This window comes from Phragmites australis, chromosome 11, assembly GCF_958298935.1.
Source record: "Phragmites australis chromosome 11, lpPhrAust1.1, whole genome shotgun sequence".
Lineage (NCBI taxonomy): Eukaryota > Viridiplantae > Streptophyta > Magnoliopsida > Poales > Poaceae > Phragmites > Phragmites australis.
The window spans coordinates 29,256,001-29,273,826 of NC_084931.1; the positions used below are offsets into that span (position 1 = coordinate 29,256,001).

Consider the following 17,826-nt stretch of genomic DNA (forward strand, 5'->3'; position numbering starts at 1 on the left):
CCAGCGCCATACGAGATCACCCAGAACGTTCCTGCCCTCCGTCACTAGAGCAGTGGTGCGAGTTTCGTGTGAACTTTGTTGACTGTGGCCATGCTAAGTGGCCATGACGCTACTCCGCGTAGCAGGTGCGATTGTGTGAGCGCAGCAGGTCCGGTCTGCAGACTTCCACGAGATGGTTCTCCTGCCAATTGGAGATCGCGACGATGGCGAAATAGGGAGTGGGGCCGCACAATCACAGGGAGGTAATGCAGCATCGTGACGTGTCCCTGGTTACGAAGCATCGTGACAACGGCGAAATAGTGGCTGCTTCTACTTGTTAGCAATGGGTTACATTTTGGTTGTCTGAGATTTTCAGCTGATATCAGAATACAACCCCCCCCCCCCCAACGAGTCGCTCATGGCTGGCGATTGTTTCAATGTGCCTGAAACAAGAGCGACTCCTCAACGACGGGTGCTGTACACGAGCAGACGAGCTTAGTCCACCCGTAGACGCCATACTGTCTTCTCATATGCTGATGCCACTAGTTATCAATGGGCCCATCTGGCCATTTCTCACCCACCATGTTATGAACCAAAGCTGTGCTTCTGTATGACAGATTGATGTTTCACAGATACAAGGAGCAAAGTTTGTTGCGCATTACCAAACAATTGGATGACTTACTCGCATACATGGGAACGTAGTCCAAGATGAGCTCGCAAGCAAAAGGTAGGCTCGCTTTCTGCTGTACAACTGTCAGGGATAATTGCGTGGACATAGCGATAGGTTACATCGACCAGAAAGAGCATATATGCTATATCAACATCACTAAAATGACCAATAGGTGCCACAACGGATCCCACTAACTGTACATCTACCAAGAAGAAACACATTCTACAGCCCCACTTGAATGGTTATTGGCAAACACCCAGGATTCAGCACGATACATTCCGGTAAGACTTGGAAGGATCGAAACAACAAAGGCACTCCAAACGCTTATCCCACCAATCGATCCCATGCTGTGGATGAACAATTAACTCCGGGCATCTTCAACTTCATAGCAATATGGAACGTCTCCAAAGCTCACCACAGCCTTGGAAGCCAAAGATATTGACTTCAATCGACCAAGAGTAATCGATTTTGGTGACAAAATACCCATTGTTGGTAGTAGATCTAGATCCTGACAGTTCCCTTATGCCTTGTTGCATGATAATTGGAAGCAGATGCTGGAAGCTGGTCGTTGTCTTCCATATACAACACTGGGGAACTGTCAGGAAACCACCATGCTCAAAACAGAAGCAAATACACAAAAAACAATGTAAGCAATGATGAACTCTACGAATTACAGGAGGGCACAAGACTAATGGAATTCACCTTTTGTTATTACAAACTGGATCGGGGAAAATTCAGAAACATTTCTTCATGTTTGAAGTTCAGTACGATGAATGAAACATGTGGATTATATTTTCTTCTGTAAGTATTATTAGTGAATTCATGAAGCTCAGGCTGCATTGCACTATTGACAAATGGGCAGGATCCTACCCAAAATCAAACCCTTAACTAGCTTATATGAATGGGATTTTTAAAAGAAATCTCTAGAACTTGATCTTTAGTCAGTCCTGGGTTACAAGTTGACTGCAAGTTTGTATCTGGACCAAATCATACTTTGTGATTCAGGCATGAAGACCCCCAAAAAGTAACCAAGTTTAAATGTAGGCAACATAGAATACATGACAGATGAAACCATCCTTAAAAAAAGGAGACTACATGAAACTATGCTGCCCAGAAGACAAATGAAACACTAGGGTTTTGGTTTGACAATACACAAGAAAGGAAAATAAAGAAAGCAACAAACATAAATATTTTAAAGAGTAAATTTAAAAAAACTACAACTATTTTGACACATGTTGCAAAAAACTACAGCTTTTATGCTCATTTCAAAAACTGACACATGTTGCAAAAAACTATAACTTTTGGTACTCATTTCAAAAACCTATAACTATTTTGACACATATTGCAAAAAACTACAACTTTCTCACCGTAGCCCCACATGTTGTCAGAGGATGACAGATGAGCCTACGGTGAGAAAGTTGTAGTTTTTTTTAACATGTGTCAAAATAGTTGTAGATTTTTTAAATAGGCATCAGAAGTTGTAGTTTTTAACATATGTTAAAAGAGTTATAGGTTTTTGAAATTTACTCTATTTTAAAACATGGAAAGTGAAAACGTGATCCTGCATTAATGCTGAGCTTCCACCAGATCACCAGCTAATCACTAAATAACAAGCAGTGAGATTGAAAAAGAACTGTAAGAATACTGACCTTTTTAATTCGGCAAGTAAGGTACTCTCCTCGGACATTTTACCACAATCAGCACTTCTATCGTCTGTAGCTTAGCTGCATCATGACCACAACATCAGGAGCAATAAAATAAGTATTGAGTAGATAGCCTAGTCAGAGATGCACAATCAACATCTTAAAGAGTGTCTACAAAATCTGCATAACTGAAGCCATCAAGTAAATACATGCAAAAAATAAGACCAGGAAACAGTGGAGTCAAAGACTATGCACCCATTTACATAAGTTAACTGGAGGTTCCTTTTTTTTCTTCATAGACCAAAAGGAAGATGAGTTTCTTTTTGAACAAAAGGAAGAAGAATTGCTCTACTTAAATGCTACGGTAGGGTTAACTATGCAAACCTACATTAGTTAGTCAAAAGAAAACCGCCAGACAGCACTCCTGGAAGAAGTTTTAACATCAGAAATGATTTGCCATAAACATTGTGACAAAGGATCATCAAGTCATAGGTGAATGAAGTACGGTATTCTGAGTGGCCTGGCCTAATCATAATGGTTCACATATACAACAGCATCTGAGTATTCTAAATTTGGCCTTTCTCTTGTACAATAATGGGGTAAACTTATTGATCTTAGGTGATAAATACTAGCAATGTAGGTAGAGCTTGATGCATCCCACTAATAAATAAAGTATGTACCTAATGTAGCTTAAAAGAGAGCAGGCGTTCATCTGTCTAACAGTTCAAACCGAAGCCCTGTCACTAAAGGAGAATGGAAGACAAGAGACAAACTTCAGAATGAATTGGTTTACACGTGAACAAACATTACTTTGGCTGAACATTTGGGGAGCATCTAGTTTATATGCCATCTCTCTCTCTCTCTCTGAATCGCAAGATTCTGAAGTTTCCTGTACTTCTCCGTTGTCCCAGCAAAATCTTTGGCAAGCTTCATATCAGCTACTCTCTTATCTGCCTGTACGTAACATCCAAATCCCTGAGCACCATGACAGATAAATTTGGATACATGTATAGTTTGAAAAAACATGGGATTTATCTTCACTACAATTGCTCATGCAAAAAGCCTCATGCATGCTAATATTGGCAATAATGAAAATGATGCGCTACATAGGTAATGAATCGCTACTGACAATAGTATCAATGCTCTTCTCTGCTTCAGCAGCACTCCAGAGTTTTTTTTTCCCGCAACCTTTGTCAATTGAAGAATGTTCAGTCTTCTGCCTGTGAGGAAACAGGCACATTAGAGCATGAAATACACTAGACGAGTGACAGCAGTGTGTGAGGTAGACGACATGCTGTGAAGGAGTAAGATAGTGAAATTAATGTGTGGAATATAAATGATATCGATGGTCCAAGAGTCAATAAATCAATGGAGGTTACTAGGGAAACTATCAAATACATTGCAAATAGAAATTTAAGGTCCAAGGGTCCACTAAAATTGCTAATAGTATTATTTTCTTTTGGTATAAACAAAGGCACACTAAATGGTCCCTAGAAAAGGTAATACAATTGTTCAAAGGCTACATAGCGAAGCTTTTAAATGGAATTCGGAGGTATATGAAATGTCCATTGGTTGTTACTAAAATTGCTCCTATTATAAGCTTTCTGCAAAAGAGATGCAGGCAGCTTAGAGGTACAATTGCACAAAAACGCCGCCAAAGCTTTACAACCTCTTTGGAATGCATACCTATGGATCACACAAATCAGAATAAACAACAAATACTTGCCCATAGTGGTTTGATTATGATCTTATTCTCACATAAATTTCTTCACAGATATGATAGGTAAGCTATTGAGTTATGAATGGTATGTAAGGTCCAATGCTGAGGATAGATCGGGAAGTTACTGAGTGGAATGTGAAAAGATATTCTGGTTCGAAGGGCTGTTCACTAAATCACTGGCATTAATTTCTTTTTAGGGGGGGGGGGGGATGAAGCACCGTAAATAGCACCTATAACGAGGGTCATTTAAATCATCCCAACTAAATAGGAAATTATTAAGTGGAATTCAAAGGGCTTTTGGAATTCATACCTATGGATCACACAGCACAATAAGCAACAAATACTTGCCCATAGTGGTTTGGTTATGATCTTATTCTGATATCAATTCCTTCACATATATGATAGGTAAGCTATATGTCATTTAGGATGATTGATGGTATAATTTAGTTTATGGAAAAGGTATAGGTGGAGCTTTCAGGAAAGGTGTTATTATTTCCTTAGTAGCTCAACATATGCACTATTAATCTGCACATGAACTCAAGACAAGGTTTTACTAAAGCTACTTAATATGCTCATAACTAATACTCCAATTGTTTAGTAATATAGATTTCTTTCGTTTGGTGTAGCCATTTCGCAAAGTCATTGACGAAGTAGTGAATGTATTTTTTTTTTATAAAGTTCCACACGATATTAAAGTAGACATATGGGTTGTAACACCATGCCTCCAAAATTCGTTTATAGCTCTATCGGGCGGGCCTGTATGTATAGCACATCTTTTACACTTTGGTCATCGTTTCGTATAAAAAGGTTAAACTATACATGCTATGTTTAGAGCGTGAAGGCTTATAAGTTAGTTGTAACCTATCTAAACTATTAAGGTGGCACTAAACCCACCACACCAAAACACTTAAATCACACGGGCCGAAACCATAAACACTATTGGGCCGGAGTATTACACCCTTGGCAAGATACCACGGCCATGCCATGTCCCCTCCACGGACTGACATGCATGCACTCGCGCAGTAAGAGTTAGCTCTGATACCATATGTAACACCATACCTCCAAAATTTGCTTACAGTTCAGCCCACCTGTGAGGCAGGTCTGTATATGCATAGTACATCTCTTACACTTTCGTCGTCGCTTTGTATAAAATGGTTAACTCGGATGTGCTATGTTTAGAGCGCGAATGCTTATAAGCTAGCCCTAACCTCTCTAAACTACAAATGTGGTACTAAACCAACCACACCGGAACACTTGAGCTACACAGACTGAAACTAGAAACATTAATGGACTGGGGTATTACATGTGTGGCATGATCTTCATGAAGAGTCATCAATTAGATGATAGATTAGGTCCGCAACTTGACAAAAGAGAGCGCCAAAAAAATTGCCTAACCACTCACAGGAAACAACCCAAAATGGTAACAATTGAAGGAGAAAAAATAGGTTTTGCTCAACTCCAATAATTCAATAGCACAAATTCCAAACACACTTTATATACATTAGAAATTCTACGATCCAACCTTTTACTCTGTTCAAATTCAACGCACAATCCATCTCCAACTATTCATGACTTTTCCTACAGAGGGTAAGGAGCTATAAATTAAACAGTAGAGTTTAATTAGCTTATATTTTTTCAATTTTACAACATAGTTTTTGGTGTCCTTGCTCCGTCCTACCAACAAAGGGTCCACTGAAGACGTACACATGCAACTCAAGATCATTGAAACGAGAATATACACATATTGAACAAATTTGTGTGACAATAGCAATAGATGGCCCACGAGATGAGAAGCAGGCCGAATCACTTGATGAAAATCAAAATCAAAGAGATTCCTCAATTATGGTACAAATGATGCAGAATAATTTTCTCAATGATTATAATAAGTAGCACCAAGGTAGATTATTATATGCATTATGATATGGTCATGATGGACAACATCACCAAGGGAGTTATTGTTAATACAAAATAATTTGTACAAAGTCATAATTAAATTTCAATCTCACATGACGTTTAAGTCTGGTTCTAACTTGCCATGCGCTCAACAGTTCTCTCTGCATAAAACCCAAGTCCTAGACACGACCAAGAGCTTGTAAATCTAGGCAATGCTCAAACAACAGGGCTACCCCTTCACGCTGCATCAACAACTCAACGTGAGAACTACCTCATGGTGGTTCTTTAATAGCGGTTGTGATGTTTTAACGAGAGCGTGTAACGGCTAACCAAGAGTGGCACGATGAGGACATACTACGGGCGCTACAATGGTATGCTACAAGGAAGCATATGGGCTTGTCAACAACAAAGCATGGGATTGTAGCAATGGTTAGGTCAAGTCGATGTGCTTTTGAGAATCAAAACCCAAAAGCCCAAACAAATAGTTTGCTTCTGTTGGCTTCTAATTATGGTTTTTAAGAAGCAAAAACAGTCTTTACTTTACTACTATAGAAACTTGAGAAGGTACAAGCAAGTCTGAATGTGCTTATACTAGAAGTAGGTTTATGAAGAAGCCACAACTTGTAGAAGCACAAACAAACAGGGCCTAAGTGGATATAGTAGACCAACCTCCAAGGTTCCACATCATCATGCAAACAGACGGTGCCGAGATGAGATTCATGTGCTTCATCCAAAAGTTGTATATATCTTGATTTTGTAGACTATAGATAGTTATCAAGGCAAATATATAATCAAGAGGTTTGTTCATACAAACAAAAAGATATTCTACAACTAATCTTCTCCACAAAAGTTTTGGACGACGTCTAGTGGTCGAAGGGAGCTAAGCCAGAGAAGGGCGGAAGAAAACATAATCGAGCCAAAAGACGAGTGACAATGGAACTGAGCAGTAACACACCAAGAACACATCAATGCTCCCCATGTGTCGTCAATCATGGCGGGATGCATTTTGGTAGATTTCACTATGGAGAAAGTTTTCGTGAAAGCAGGGCCTTGGAGGCATGAAGTTCACAAAACTGGGTCACAAATGGAAAGCGCACATGGAAAACCAGGCCACAAATGGAAAGCGCACAAGGAAAACAGGGCTGCAAATGGAAAGCGCACATGGAAAACAGGGCCGCAAATGGAAAACACACATGGAAAACCGGGTCGCAAATGTAAAGCGCACCAAATGCTTCAGTTGAATTTGCTCAGATGAAACATTCCATGAAAACAGAACATGTTTTATACACATGGAGTTCATGAAACCGGTTGCCGATGGAAATCTCACCAAAAACGCATAGGATCTTCCTTTAGTACGCCACATGTCATAGCAAGGCACACTTCAATTGAATTTGCTCCAATGAATAATTTCATAAAAAACAGGGCCAATGACGAGTCCCTGATGCTATGGAATCAACAAGATTAGGTCGCTAATAAAAAAGGCACCCGAAATAAACTAGATGCTCCTCTTAGGTCACGATGGGGAAGGTTCAATTGGTTTCACTCTGATGAAAAATTCATGAAAACGTGCCCATAGGATATGGAATTCACAAAACTAGGGCATGAATGGCATACGCACCACTAATACTTATAAGAGTATCTCCAATAGTATAGCTAATTGTTGTCTAAAGTCGTTGTCCAAGTCACCAATAGATAGCGCAATAGACCTCTAATAGATTGACTTAGCACATTCTCCAAAATCAATAGGGGTCCACGAGTCATAAGCAATATGATCTGCATGTGAGTTGAGGATCCGTGAGTAGACTGCCTACTAACTAGTAGTAGACTTTTATCTCTCGTGTTCTCTCTCTGCCATGTAAGCAAAACTCTAATGTGGACAACCTAAGGTGTATTGTTGGAGATGGCCTAAGGTTAGTGGAATTACAATTGTAGAGCCTTCATCATAACTTGATAAGGATCTTTACCAAAAGGTTCTAATTGTATGTCAGTTAGGATTCTACACTGAGGTTGAATATGTATAAACAATATATGCGCCATCTCTTTCTAGAACTTAGGTTATCACATTGCTAGCTCATATTCTCCTCTTTCAACAACCTCACTTGCACTAGTGCACCACTTCAAACCGTGGGGGCTTGTTTTGTTTGTGACCACATTGCCGCATGTTTTATTTGTTGCCACATCTTTTGCACGCCACAAAATCTTAGGCTAGTGCCCCCACCATGATACGATTTCTTGTCAGATTTTCCCTAACTTGTGATAGGTGAATTCTTAGCCGCAAAAACTTTGGCAAGCCGCAATTTGGCATGGAAAAATTTGCAAATTGTTGCTATTCTTACCAGATTTTGCCTTACTTAAAGCGGGCAATTTCTTAGCTACAAAAACTGGGCACGCCACACTTTGGCATATAAAGTTTGGCAAACTGTGGTTAGCAACCAAACATACTCTTAATCCTCCTAGCAGCCCAAATCAAGCTTGATGGGGGATTTTAATCAAGGCACGCAATTCATGCTGTGTTCCTTTCCATTATTGTTTTAGACTTGTCATTAAAAAAGGCAAAAGATGACCTTATACCAACAAATTGCCTCTAATCATTATTGGTGAAAACAAACAAGGGCCTTCGCATTTGACTCGACGGGTACGATGGATAAGGAAGCTAGCCAAGTCAAGTAGGATTTGTTTAGGTAGTTGGAACGTAGGGTCCCTAAAGGGTAAGTTGTGGGGTTAGTTGATAAATGGAAGGGACATAACATAGAAGGCAAAGGAGGTGGAGAATACCGGCTTCAAGCTATGGTACACGGGGCAGCTGCGAATAGAAATGGAGTAGGAATCTTGATCGACAAGAGCCTCAAGAACGGAGTGGTGGATGTCAAGAGACAAGGAGATAGGATTATTTTAGTTAAGCTAGTTGTTGGGGATTTGGTTTTGAATGTAATTAGCGTGTATGCCTCTCAAGTAGCTCACAATGAAAGCGCCAAGGGGCAAATTTGGGAAGACTTGGATGACATGATTAGTGTCATGCCTATTAGCGAGAAACTCTGGTTAGTATTGTGCCTATTGGCGAGAAGCTCTTCATAGGAGGAGACCTTAATGGCAATTTAGGGGCATCTAATGCAGGGTTTGAGGGGGTGTGCGGGGGCTTTGGGTATGGCAGTAGGAACCAAAAGGGGAGGATGTCTTGAACTTTGCTATGAATTACGACCTGATAATAGCTAACACCTTCGTTAGAAAAGAGGATCCCATTTAGTGACCTTTAGTAGTGGCCAACACTCTAGCAAGATTGATTGTCCTTGCAAGAAGAGGGGACATACATGCTTGCTTAGATTGTTAGGTGATACTTGGAGTGTTGTCCCTCAACAAAAGTTTGTGGTGACTGACTTTCGCTTCCACATACATGTTTGATGGGACAAACACGCCAGAATTGCAAGAACAAAGTGGTGGAAGCTCAAAGGAGAGGCGGCACAAAATTTTAAGGAGAGTTATTAATGAGGGCTCTTGGAAGGAAGGAGAGGATGCAAATGACATGTGGATGAAGATTGCAACTTGCATGCGTAAGGTGGCTTCAGAAGTGTTTGGGGTGACCAAAGGAAGCAAGTGCGAAGCTAAAGACACTACGAGGATGTTCAGAAGGCTATCAAGGAGAAGAAATAATGTTTCACACGCTTACACCTTGACAGAGGTGCATACAACATAGAGAAGTGCAAAGTGGCAAATAAAGAACGCAAAATGAGCTTTAAGTGAAAGCAAGGGATCAAGCTTATGAGGACCTTTATCAGTGTCTGGGCACGATGGAAGGAGAAAAGGACATCTATAAGATGATCAAGATCCATGAGAGGAAGACGAGGGATGTCAACCAATTCCAATGCATGAAGGATGCGATAGATCAACTTCTGGTGAGAAATTACGAGATCAAGAATAGATGACGAGAGTACTTCAACGAACTGTTCAATGGAAAGAATAAGAGCTTTACCATTGAGCTAGACGACACTGTTTATGATACTAATAGGCGATTTGTACGAAGGATTCAGGAAGATGAGGTTAAGGAAACTTTAAAAAGGATGCAAGGAGGCAATGTGATATGCCCTGACAGTCTCATTAAGGTGTGTAGATGTCTTGGAGACATAATGATAGTATGGCTAACTAAACTCTTCAACCTCATTTTTCGGTCAAACAAGATACCCAAAGAATAGATGAGCATATTAGTGCCAATCTTCAATACTAATTACCGTGGAATTAAGTTGATGAGCCATACAATGAAGCTACAGGACAGAGTTATTGAGCATCGCCTAAGAAGAATGACGAGCATTACCAAAAACCAATTTGGTTTCATGCCTAGGAGGTTGACGATGGAAGCAATTCTCTTGATAAAGCAACCTCTGAAGAGAGATAGAGAGCAAAAGGATTTGCACACGGTATTCATTGACTTGGAGAGAACTAACGACCAAATACCGATGAATGTCATATGGTGGGCCTTGGAGAAACACAAAGTCCCAACAAAGTGCGTTACCCTCATCAAAGATATGTACAATAATGTTGTGATAAGTGTTCAAACAAGTGATGGTAGCACCGATGATGTTTCGATTTAAATAGGACTACACCAAGGGTTAGCTTTGAGCCCTTATTTATATGCTTTTGTGATGGATGAGATCACAAGGGACATACAAAGGGATATCCCTTGGTGCATGCTCTTTGCTGACGATGTGATGCTAGTTGACGAGAGTAAGGCGAGGGTAAATAGGAAATTGGAGTTGTGTAGATAAACTTTAGAACCGAAGGGTTTTAGGCTTAGTAAAACTAAAACCGAGCATATGAGGTGCGATTTCAATGCTACTAAGCATGAGGGCAAAGATGTTAGTCTCAGAGAAGTGGTGGTTCCCACTAAGGATACATATTTATAGTAGGGATCAATGCTACAGAGGGATGATGATATCGATGAAGATGTTTGTCATAGAATCAAAGCCGGATAGATGAAATGGTGCCAAGCTTCTGGCATCCTATGTTACAAAAGGGTGCCACAAAAGCTAAAAGTTTAGTTTGATAGGACAACGATTCGCCCCGCAATGTTGTGTGGCGTAGAATATTGGCCAACTAAAAAGCGACATGCCCAACAGTTAAGTGTACCAAAGATGCGTATGTTGCGATGGATTTAAGGCCATATAAGGAATGAGCGGATCCGAAATGATGATATACATGGTAAGGTAGAGGTAGCACCAATTGAAAAAAAGCTTGTCTAGCATCGTTTGAGATGGTTTGGACATATCCAACCGAGACCTCCAGAGTCACATGTACATAGTAGGATACTAAGGCACGCTTATAATCTGAAGAGCAGCAAGGGTCGACCAAACCTAACATGGGAGGACATAGGTGGAGTTTGTAAAGAGGCTTTAAAGAATGAAATATCCCCAAAGAACTATTCATGGATAGGAGCGCATGGAAGTTAGCAATCCACGTGCCATAACCATGACTTATGCTAACAGTCTCCTTTTACCATTATTATTATTACTATATTTACTATTACTAGTACATTTTTATTTTGTTTTTCTCATCATATTTTTTGTCGGATCTTGTGGGTTTCATCTCTAGCCTACCCAAACTTGCTTAGGACTAAAGGGCTTTGTTGTAGTAGCTCTTGTTGTCGTCGTCTCCTACACCACCTATTGTGACTTATAACAGAGGGATCAAGTCTTGTAAATTGTAGAAAACACTAAATGAGGTAGGGGCACTTTAGGAACATGTTAATGAGAACACTCACTTTAAATCCTATACCATCCACTAAAGATGAATACTTTTGAACTACCAGAGGGAGGACTTCACCGAGCAGAACAAAAAGAGTGTAAGAACATCATTCTTTGATCCATAGACCATTGATTGCATTAGATGTCCTCTCAGCTAACATTCAATCATACCAACTAAATTATACCTCGTTCGGTACTATTAGGGAGTCTGCAAGAAGTCTACAAAACCAACCGGGCTCATGCAACAGAGTATCTTACTCGGAAACAACTAGCATACCAATAAAACTGCTTGGGCCCAGAAATGTAGGTTAACCACACTGGTAGGACAGCAGGCTCAAGTTCCCATCTTGGTGGTGCTGTAATTCAACATCTAGAAGGTTGTCATGCTGTATGATGCCTATCAACATATGCCTGTGACGAAAATAAATAAACACAAGTTAATAATATGACGGCTAATGCCTTAGATGTGCCACTGACTTGGACGCTCAAGATATTTTACCTTCACAAGTTTTTCTATCTTTGACCCAGAGACGGTCAAATAATTGGTTATCAGCTCTTCAGTAGCTGGTACTTGATCTGGTTCAAGCGAACCAAGAACCTTATCCACAGACTTTTTCACTACCATTTTATGAGCATCTTTACTAAGATAACCTTCCTTCCAAATTGGTTTCACCAACTCCTTGACATGTTCTGCCAAACGGAAACGAAATTCTCTTGTTTTCTCATTGTTACTAGCTGCATCGTTTTTCCTGTCACAAGCTTTCACTCTATCATTACCATGCAGGCTAGAGCTGCGTACCCTACCAGATGCAATTAAAAATGCAAGCTCATTTGATCCTTTGACGGACATATTCCTTGTCAATTTGTCATCACAATTTAGTAATTTGTCAGTACTTGCATTCTGATTTGTATGTTGACTTGAAATACTGCAGGATATATTTGCTGACCTGAGATTATTTGTACTTTCAACTTTAGGAGGGTCAACACTATCAACAAACGGGTCATATTGACTTCTTGAAGATGTTGTGCTATCAGGAAAACTGAAAGACGGCACAAAAGGCACTGATGTTTCCCAGACCTCATCCTTGATTGGAGAAAGGGACCCAGCTGACACAATAGAAGCTTGAGGTGAATCGCTTGCAAGTAACACAGGCCTATAAGTACCACATCCCTTGTCAACATCATCATACCTATGGAGACCAGCCTTCTTGATACCAGGTGTAAGCTGATGAGAAGATAGCATTTTTAGGTGAGATGTTTGGAGAGTTGGGCTACCAAAGGAATGATCAGAACTAGAAAATCCTGGATTTCTGAATCCTGTTAAGCTATGCGAGCTGTATGAGGCATGGCTAGAACGATGTTCTTTCTGATGTGCTTGAGGAAGATTCTCTGTTGTTCCACCATAAGCTAATGATCGATACCGATTGTTTGAACTTGCGGGGTTTGTTTCAAGGTAAGCTCTTGAGACATGAGAATCACTTGAGCCGTTTCCCTTGTCCACATCAAACTGCAGCATTTCTCCATCCAGATGCAATCTTGGAAAGGTACTTCTATCAACCAAATAGGTATCAGGAGTCAAACTAATATGCCGTCCCATGAAATAAGGTTCGTGATTCTTCTCATGAACTACTGGAATTTGAACCAGCCCATTTGTAAGAGTGGTGGGTTTTTTACTCAATGAATCATCAATTCTGCAAATCATCCCTTGTGAAATCCCCAGAGTGGGAGAGGTTTGTTTATCAACAAGATGTGTCAACCTCTTATTATCTTCACCATACGCATGAATAAGGGTCCGGTATAGCTCATCTTTTGATGAACCCTCTGGATTCTTAAACAGGGGCGCTTTCGAGTTGGATAGATGTAGTAATTGAGACCCTTGTTTGGAACCTAAGCACAGAAGAGAGAAATAAAAATTTTGCGATAGCAAGTTGTCCCTCATGTTTTATCCTGTTTAGAAAGCTCATACCTATAGAATTTCCATAAGCAACTGGTGTGAGCAGACCATCCTTGTCTTCGTTACTCCACCGGTTATCAGAACCAGGACCCTCTCTTTCGTGAAGGAAAGTGCAACTATTTCCTTTCTTGCACCGACCTTGAACATAAAAGATACATGGTTTGGTAGGCCTTTTGATTTCATTCTCCAGATCTTCACTGGGAGATGAGCTACTAAATCTATGTTGTGAAATGAATAGAGTGGATTAGGTATAAATTTGACCATCTGATGTAGCAGAAAAAACGATAAGCCAGTCATCAGACAATATAGTCAAGCTGAAATTCTGTTCAAAAGTTCAAAATTCCCAATGCCCACAGGAGCAGCAACTACACGTAACATACCTCAAATTAGAATCTGGCAGAGTCTGTGAACCATTTGTTGGTTTCTTCTCAGCAGTAGCCACTCCGCAAAAACCTAGATGATGTATGGTCACAGTTAGATCCAAATCTCAACATTTTCAGACGTTTCATCTGATAAATCTTCAGCGAAGGTTGTACCTAACTATTGTGTATTGAATATATTCTATCGATTTGTCAAATCACTCAAAGATGTTAAAGTACCAATGCTATACCATGTGGCTGGCATCTCACCTAAAGGATTTTTGTTTTCAAAAAATTGCAACTACAGTGCCTCTATCATTCATCAAATAACTAACTGAAGATCATCATAAGACCTCCAGGTGCACTTAAATTTGACCATGGATATTTCAATTTTTATTTCTAATTTTGCTGGGTTTTGACCACAGCCTCACATCCACCCACCTCCCACCGCACACAAAAAGAAAAAGAAACAAAAAAATGTGTTCTGAGAAAAATAAAAAGTAATACATTAGCGTTCAATGCAAAGCAGCATGGATATAATGGCACAAAATGAAACAAACAATGTATACCATTAATTCAATCTTTTGAGGCCACTGATGAGTAAATAGGACTGAAATCAAAGAACAGAAAGCAGGCAAGGATTCTGGTAGTTATAAATATGACAGGAGAAATTTGGTTTGTCATAATAACATTCGTTACAATAGAAAGAATACACTTCAAACTTGCAATTCCCACAATGCCAAGGCAATTTTTCTTGCTTGCTGTAATGCAGGAGAAACTATTAGATTTGTCCATTTCATCCTCATATTTGTGAAGCACAATGATGTGAGCTGTCAAACATAAACTAACATACTTCTGATGAAACTCTGATTCAGAAACTTGCAATGCTAATTATTGCAACTCTGTACCTAAGCTAGGGGAAATGTTTATTTTTCTCTTAAGTAAGATGTTACTAAGTTAGACCAAAAGCAATCCTTGCTCTAACACCACCAGATCAGGGATCACTTGATTAACAAAAGAAAAAGGAGGTGGCACTTCTGGCCCATCCACACCTTGGGCAACTGGATAGTCAAGAAAAAAATTCAATGCTCCTTAAACAAAACAACGAACAAGAGGGTTTGCCTGCATTATTTGTCGTGCAAAAGAGTTGGCTCATTTAATCAAGGAAAAAATGTTCATTATGTGATAAAACTAAAATAATGAATATAAACAGTCATTTGTCATCGGATCATTAAGACCCTCAAGGAAAGGCAAGATTTGAAAACAATTTATCTATCATACGTCATATATGTACGTTAGCAATTAGCATCGGCCAAGAAGCCACAAGCCATGTGACGACAAAACCGGCATAATCCACAAAGTAACTACAAAAGGGGCAACTAAATGCCTCGAGTACCACACCACAGTGCTTCATCGCATAATGCATGGATTGCAGACTACCACTATGCCCACAACTACACTACATAAGCTACTCTCCCAATTACCAAAAGGCTTTTAGCTCCTATAGCATTAAGGCAGCTAGTATTACCGACACATCATGCACAAATATTCGTCCAAGCCATCTAGCTACTGATTCTCAGCTGCAAAACTTCATCCAAATACATCTACGAAAAAGAGAATAGCACACACAGCAGCACATGCACACAAGAAAAGGCTGAGCTATGCAACTCAGCATGCCAAGGAAAACCCTAAATAGTTGGATACCGAAATTCTAGCCGCCTACATATACTCCACCGCTCCAAACCAGCAAAACCCCCAAATCAACTCCCGCCTCCCAGGCACTCCTTCCGCAAGACCCAAAATAAACCTAATAAGTAACAACGAATCGATCCCAAACTATAAGCAAACAGCAAAAAATCCCAAAAAAAACATAACTTCATCCAATATACACACCATGCCCGCGCAAATCTAACATTTGGAGTAATCACACAGCAATCGAACTACATGCAACAGATGATCAGCAAAGCATGCATGCAGAGAGCGAGCACAGCGCTATACCATAGGAGCCCTTGGCGATGGGCGAATCCCTAACCCTCTTCGACCCGATTCGCCCCGGATCCTCCGGCGGCCACTCCACGACCTCCATTTCCACGTCCGGGATCTCGTCCGTCGCCCGAACCCCACCGCTGGCGCTGGCCATCCGGACGGAGGCTACGCTGCGGCGGCGCGGCGAGAGGGATGGGAGGATGCGGCGGAGGCGTCGAGGCGAGGGGGGATTGGGAGCAAAACCTCACCACCGGTCGCTTCAGTTTCTCTTCCCGTTTCCACGGTGTGTTCCCAACCCTTTCGCCTTTGCCACGGCGGCAATGTCACCTCTCTCACACATGCTTATAAAGCGGGGCCCCTCAGCCGCTCACCTGCGCGCATCCCGTGGTGTAAATCAGAGTTACTAAGGCCTTGTCAAATTGCGCATTTGTATACGCTTGATAACTCAAAAATAAATCGTTGAGAGAGGAAACACAAAACATCGGAAGATCAATAAGTCATGCTATGGTTTGTTTAACTTTATAACATGGAAGCAACGCACGTGCTATGCAGATAGGGTGTGTATAGTTCCATTACATGAAGGCGATACACACACCACGTGTCTATAGTTGTATTTAAAACAGTTATGATATAAAAGCAAATATTATATCTATGTTAAAATCATCAATAGTGCTAAGGCAAAGCCCGAATAGGTTGATGGCCATCATTGCTATAAGGTAAAGTGATAGTACGATGTAGTTAATAACTTTGACAACAAAGCTTAGGTTTCAAATAAGGGAGATAATAGGCTAGTCGTCGATGTTTAAAAGATAATTTATCATGCTAAAAGCTTATCAATGACTCGTTAGTGACTAGGAGACAAAGTACTCCAAGATAAAACCATGGTAGTTAGTGATAACACTGTTATATAACGGCAATGATGAACTAGCGATATGATATAAGATTGAAGGTACCTCTATGTCATCATCTCTGACTCTCTCTTGGATGACTAGATGATAAGGATTTTATTTATGCTACTACATGTTCTTTAGATGCTGCAAGTTTTTCATTAAAGTTTTAGTGATCCATAATGTGAAAGTACTAAATAGTTCAAATTGTCTATTTTTACATGTTTTACTTAAATAGTTAATTGGGCCTGGCTAGGTGAGCCAGCTTGATCTTGGGTGCATTTGAGGCTTGGCAAGCCTAGGAGCCCAATCGACTTGCCTAAAAGAAGCCCAATCAGCCCAACTATCCCATTGGGCTGAATCCAGCCCAACCATTCCCGCATCACACAAATGATCAAACCCGATTCTCAACAACACCCCCCCCCCCCCTCTCAAACCTGCAATTGCAAAACTCTGTTAAAGCCTGTTAAATACCATGTCGATGTGTACTTTGCATCAGTATTCAGATTATAAGAGTGATTTTCTTGATCGTTTTATCTCATACCCTAAGACATTGTCATCATCGTGTGCTTTCTCAGTAGTCCCGATACGCCGTGGTATCTATCTCACAGATACACGATGGCCAAACCACCTGTACACACGTATGCAGCCACACACAGCTCAAGCACGAGAAATCTAGTCGTTACAGCAGCAGTAACAATCTAGAAACATTGTCATCGCTCCAGCATTCCATACAACATGATCCCCGCCCATGGCCTGCTGTAAATCGCGCTTTCTCCTTGGAATTCCTGTGCCGTTCCCGTTGACCCAAAGATGCACCGACGGACGTGATCGGAGACGAGCTTCTTGCCTCCGAACGACACCGGAAGGATGAAGTGTAATTGATAAATCCACCACATGCCCAGATAGTTATTTAATCTCTAATATACTATTTATTGTAAAGATGATATATAAAACCTAAATTCACATATTATGACAAGCAAATTGTAGAATTTCCTATTTG

The 17,826-nt window shown here is 40.5% G+C and overlaps 1 protein-coding gene and 1 long non-coding RNA gene across 5 annotated transcripts; both read right to left on the reverse strand.

Annotated features, from left to right (window-relative positions):
* Nucleotides 1-564: 564 nt before the first annotated feature.
* Nucleotides 565-3,113, reverse strand: LOC133884582 (uncharacterized). The gene is made up of 3 exons (XR_009903135.1): nucleotides 2,973-3,113; nucleotides 2,299-2,373; nucleotides 565-1,244 (listed from the first exon to the last, which is right to left on the reverse strand). It is a non-coding gene; the product is annotated as an uncharacterized LOC133884582 (long non-coding RNA).
* Nucleotides 3,114-3,153: 40 nt separating this feature from the next.
* LOC133884581 (zinc finger CCCH domain-containing protein 36-like) lies at nucleotides 3,154-16,242 on the reverse strand. Of its 4 annotated transcripts, none has more exons than XM_062324042.1 (7): nucleotides 15,949-16,242; nucleotides 13,972-14,044; nucleotides 13,604-13,809; nucleotides 12,137-13,524; nucleotides 11,915-12,048; nucleotides 3,422-3,508; nucleotides 3,154-3,246 (listed from the first exon to the last, which is right to left on the reverse strand). In XM_062324042.1, the coding sequence occupies exons 1-5, from the start codon at nucleotides 16,088-16,090 to the stop codon at nucleotides 12,019-12,021; spliced, it is 1,839 nt and encodes a 612-aa protein (XP_062180026.1). In that variant the 5' UTR covers nucleotides 16,091-16,242; the 3' UTR covers nucleotides 3,154-3,246; nucleotides 3,422-3,508; nucleotides 11,915-12,018. The 4 variants fall into 4 exon arrangements, with proteins under 4 accessions (XP_062180026.1, XP_062180023.1, XP_062180024.1 ...); XM_062324039.1 differs by having other exon boundaries at nucleotides 3,422-3,512; XM_062324040.1 differs by having other exon boundaries at nucleotides 3,154-3,267; nucleotides 3,422-3,512.
* Between the last annotated feature and the right edge of the window lie 1,584 nt (nucleotides 16,243-17,826).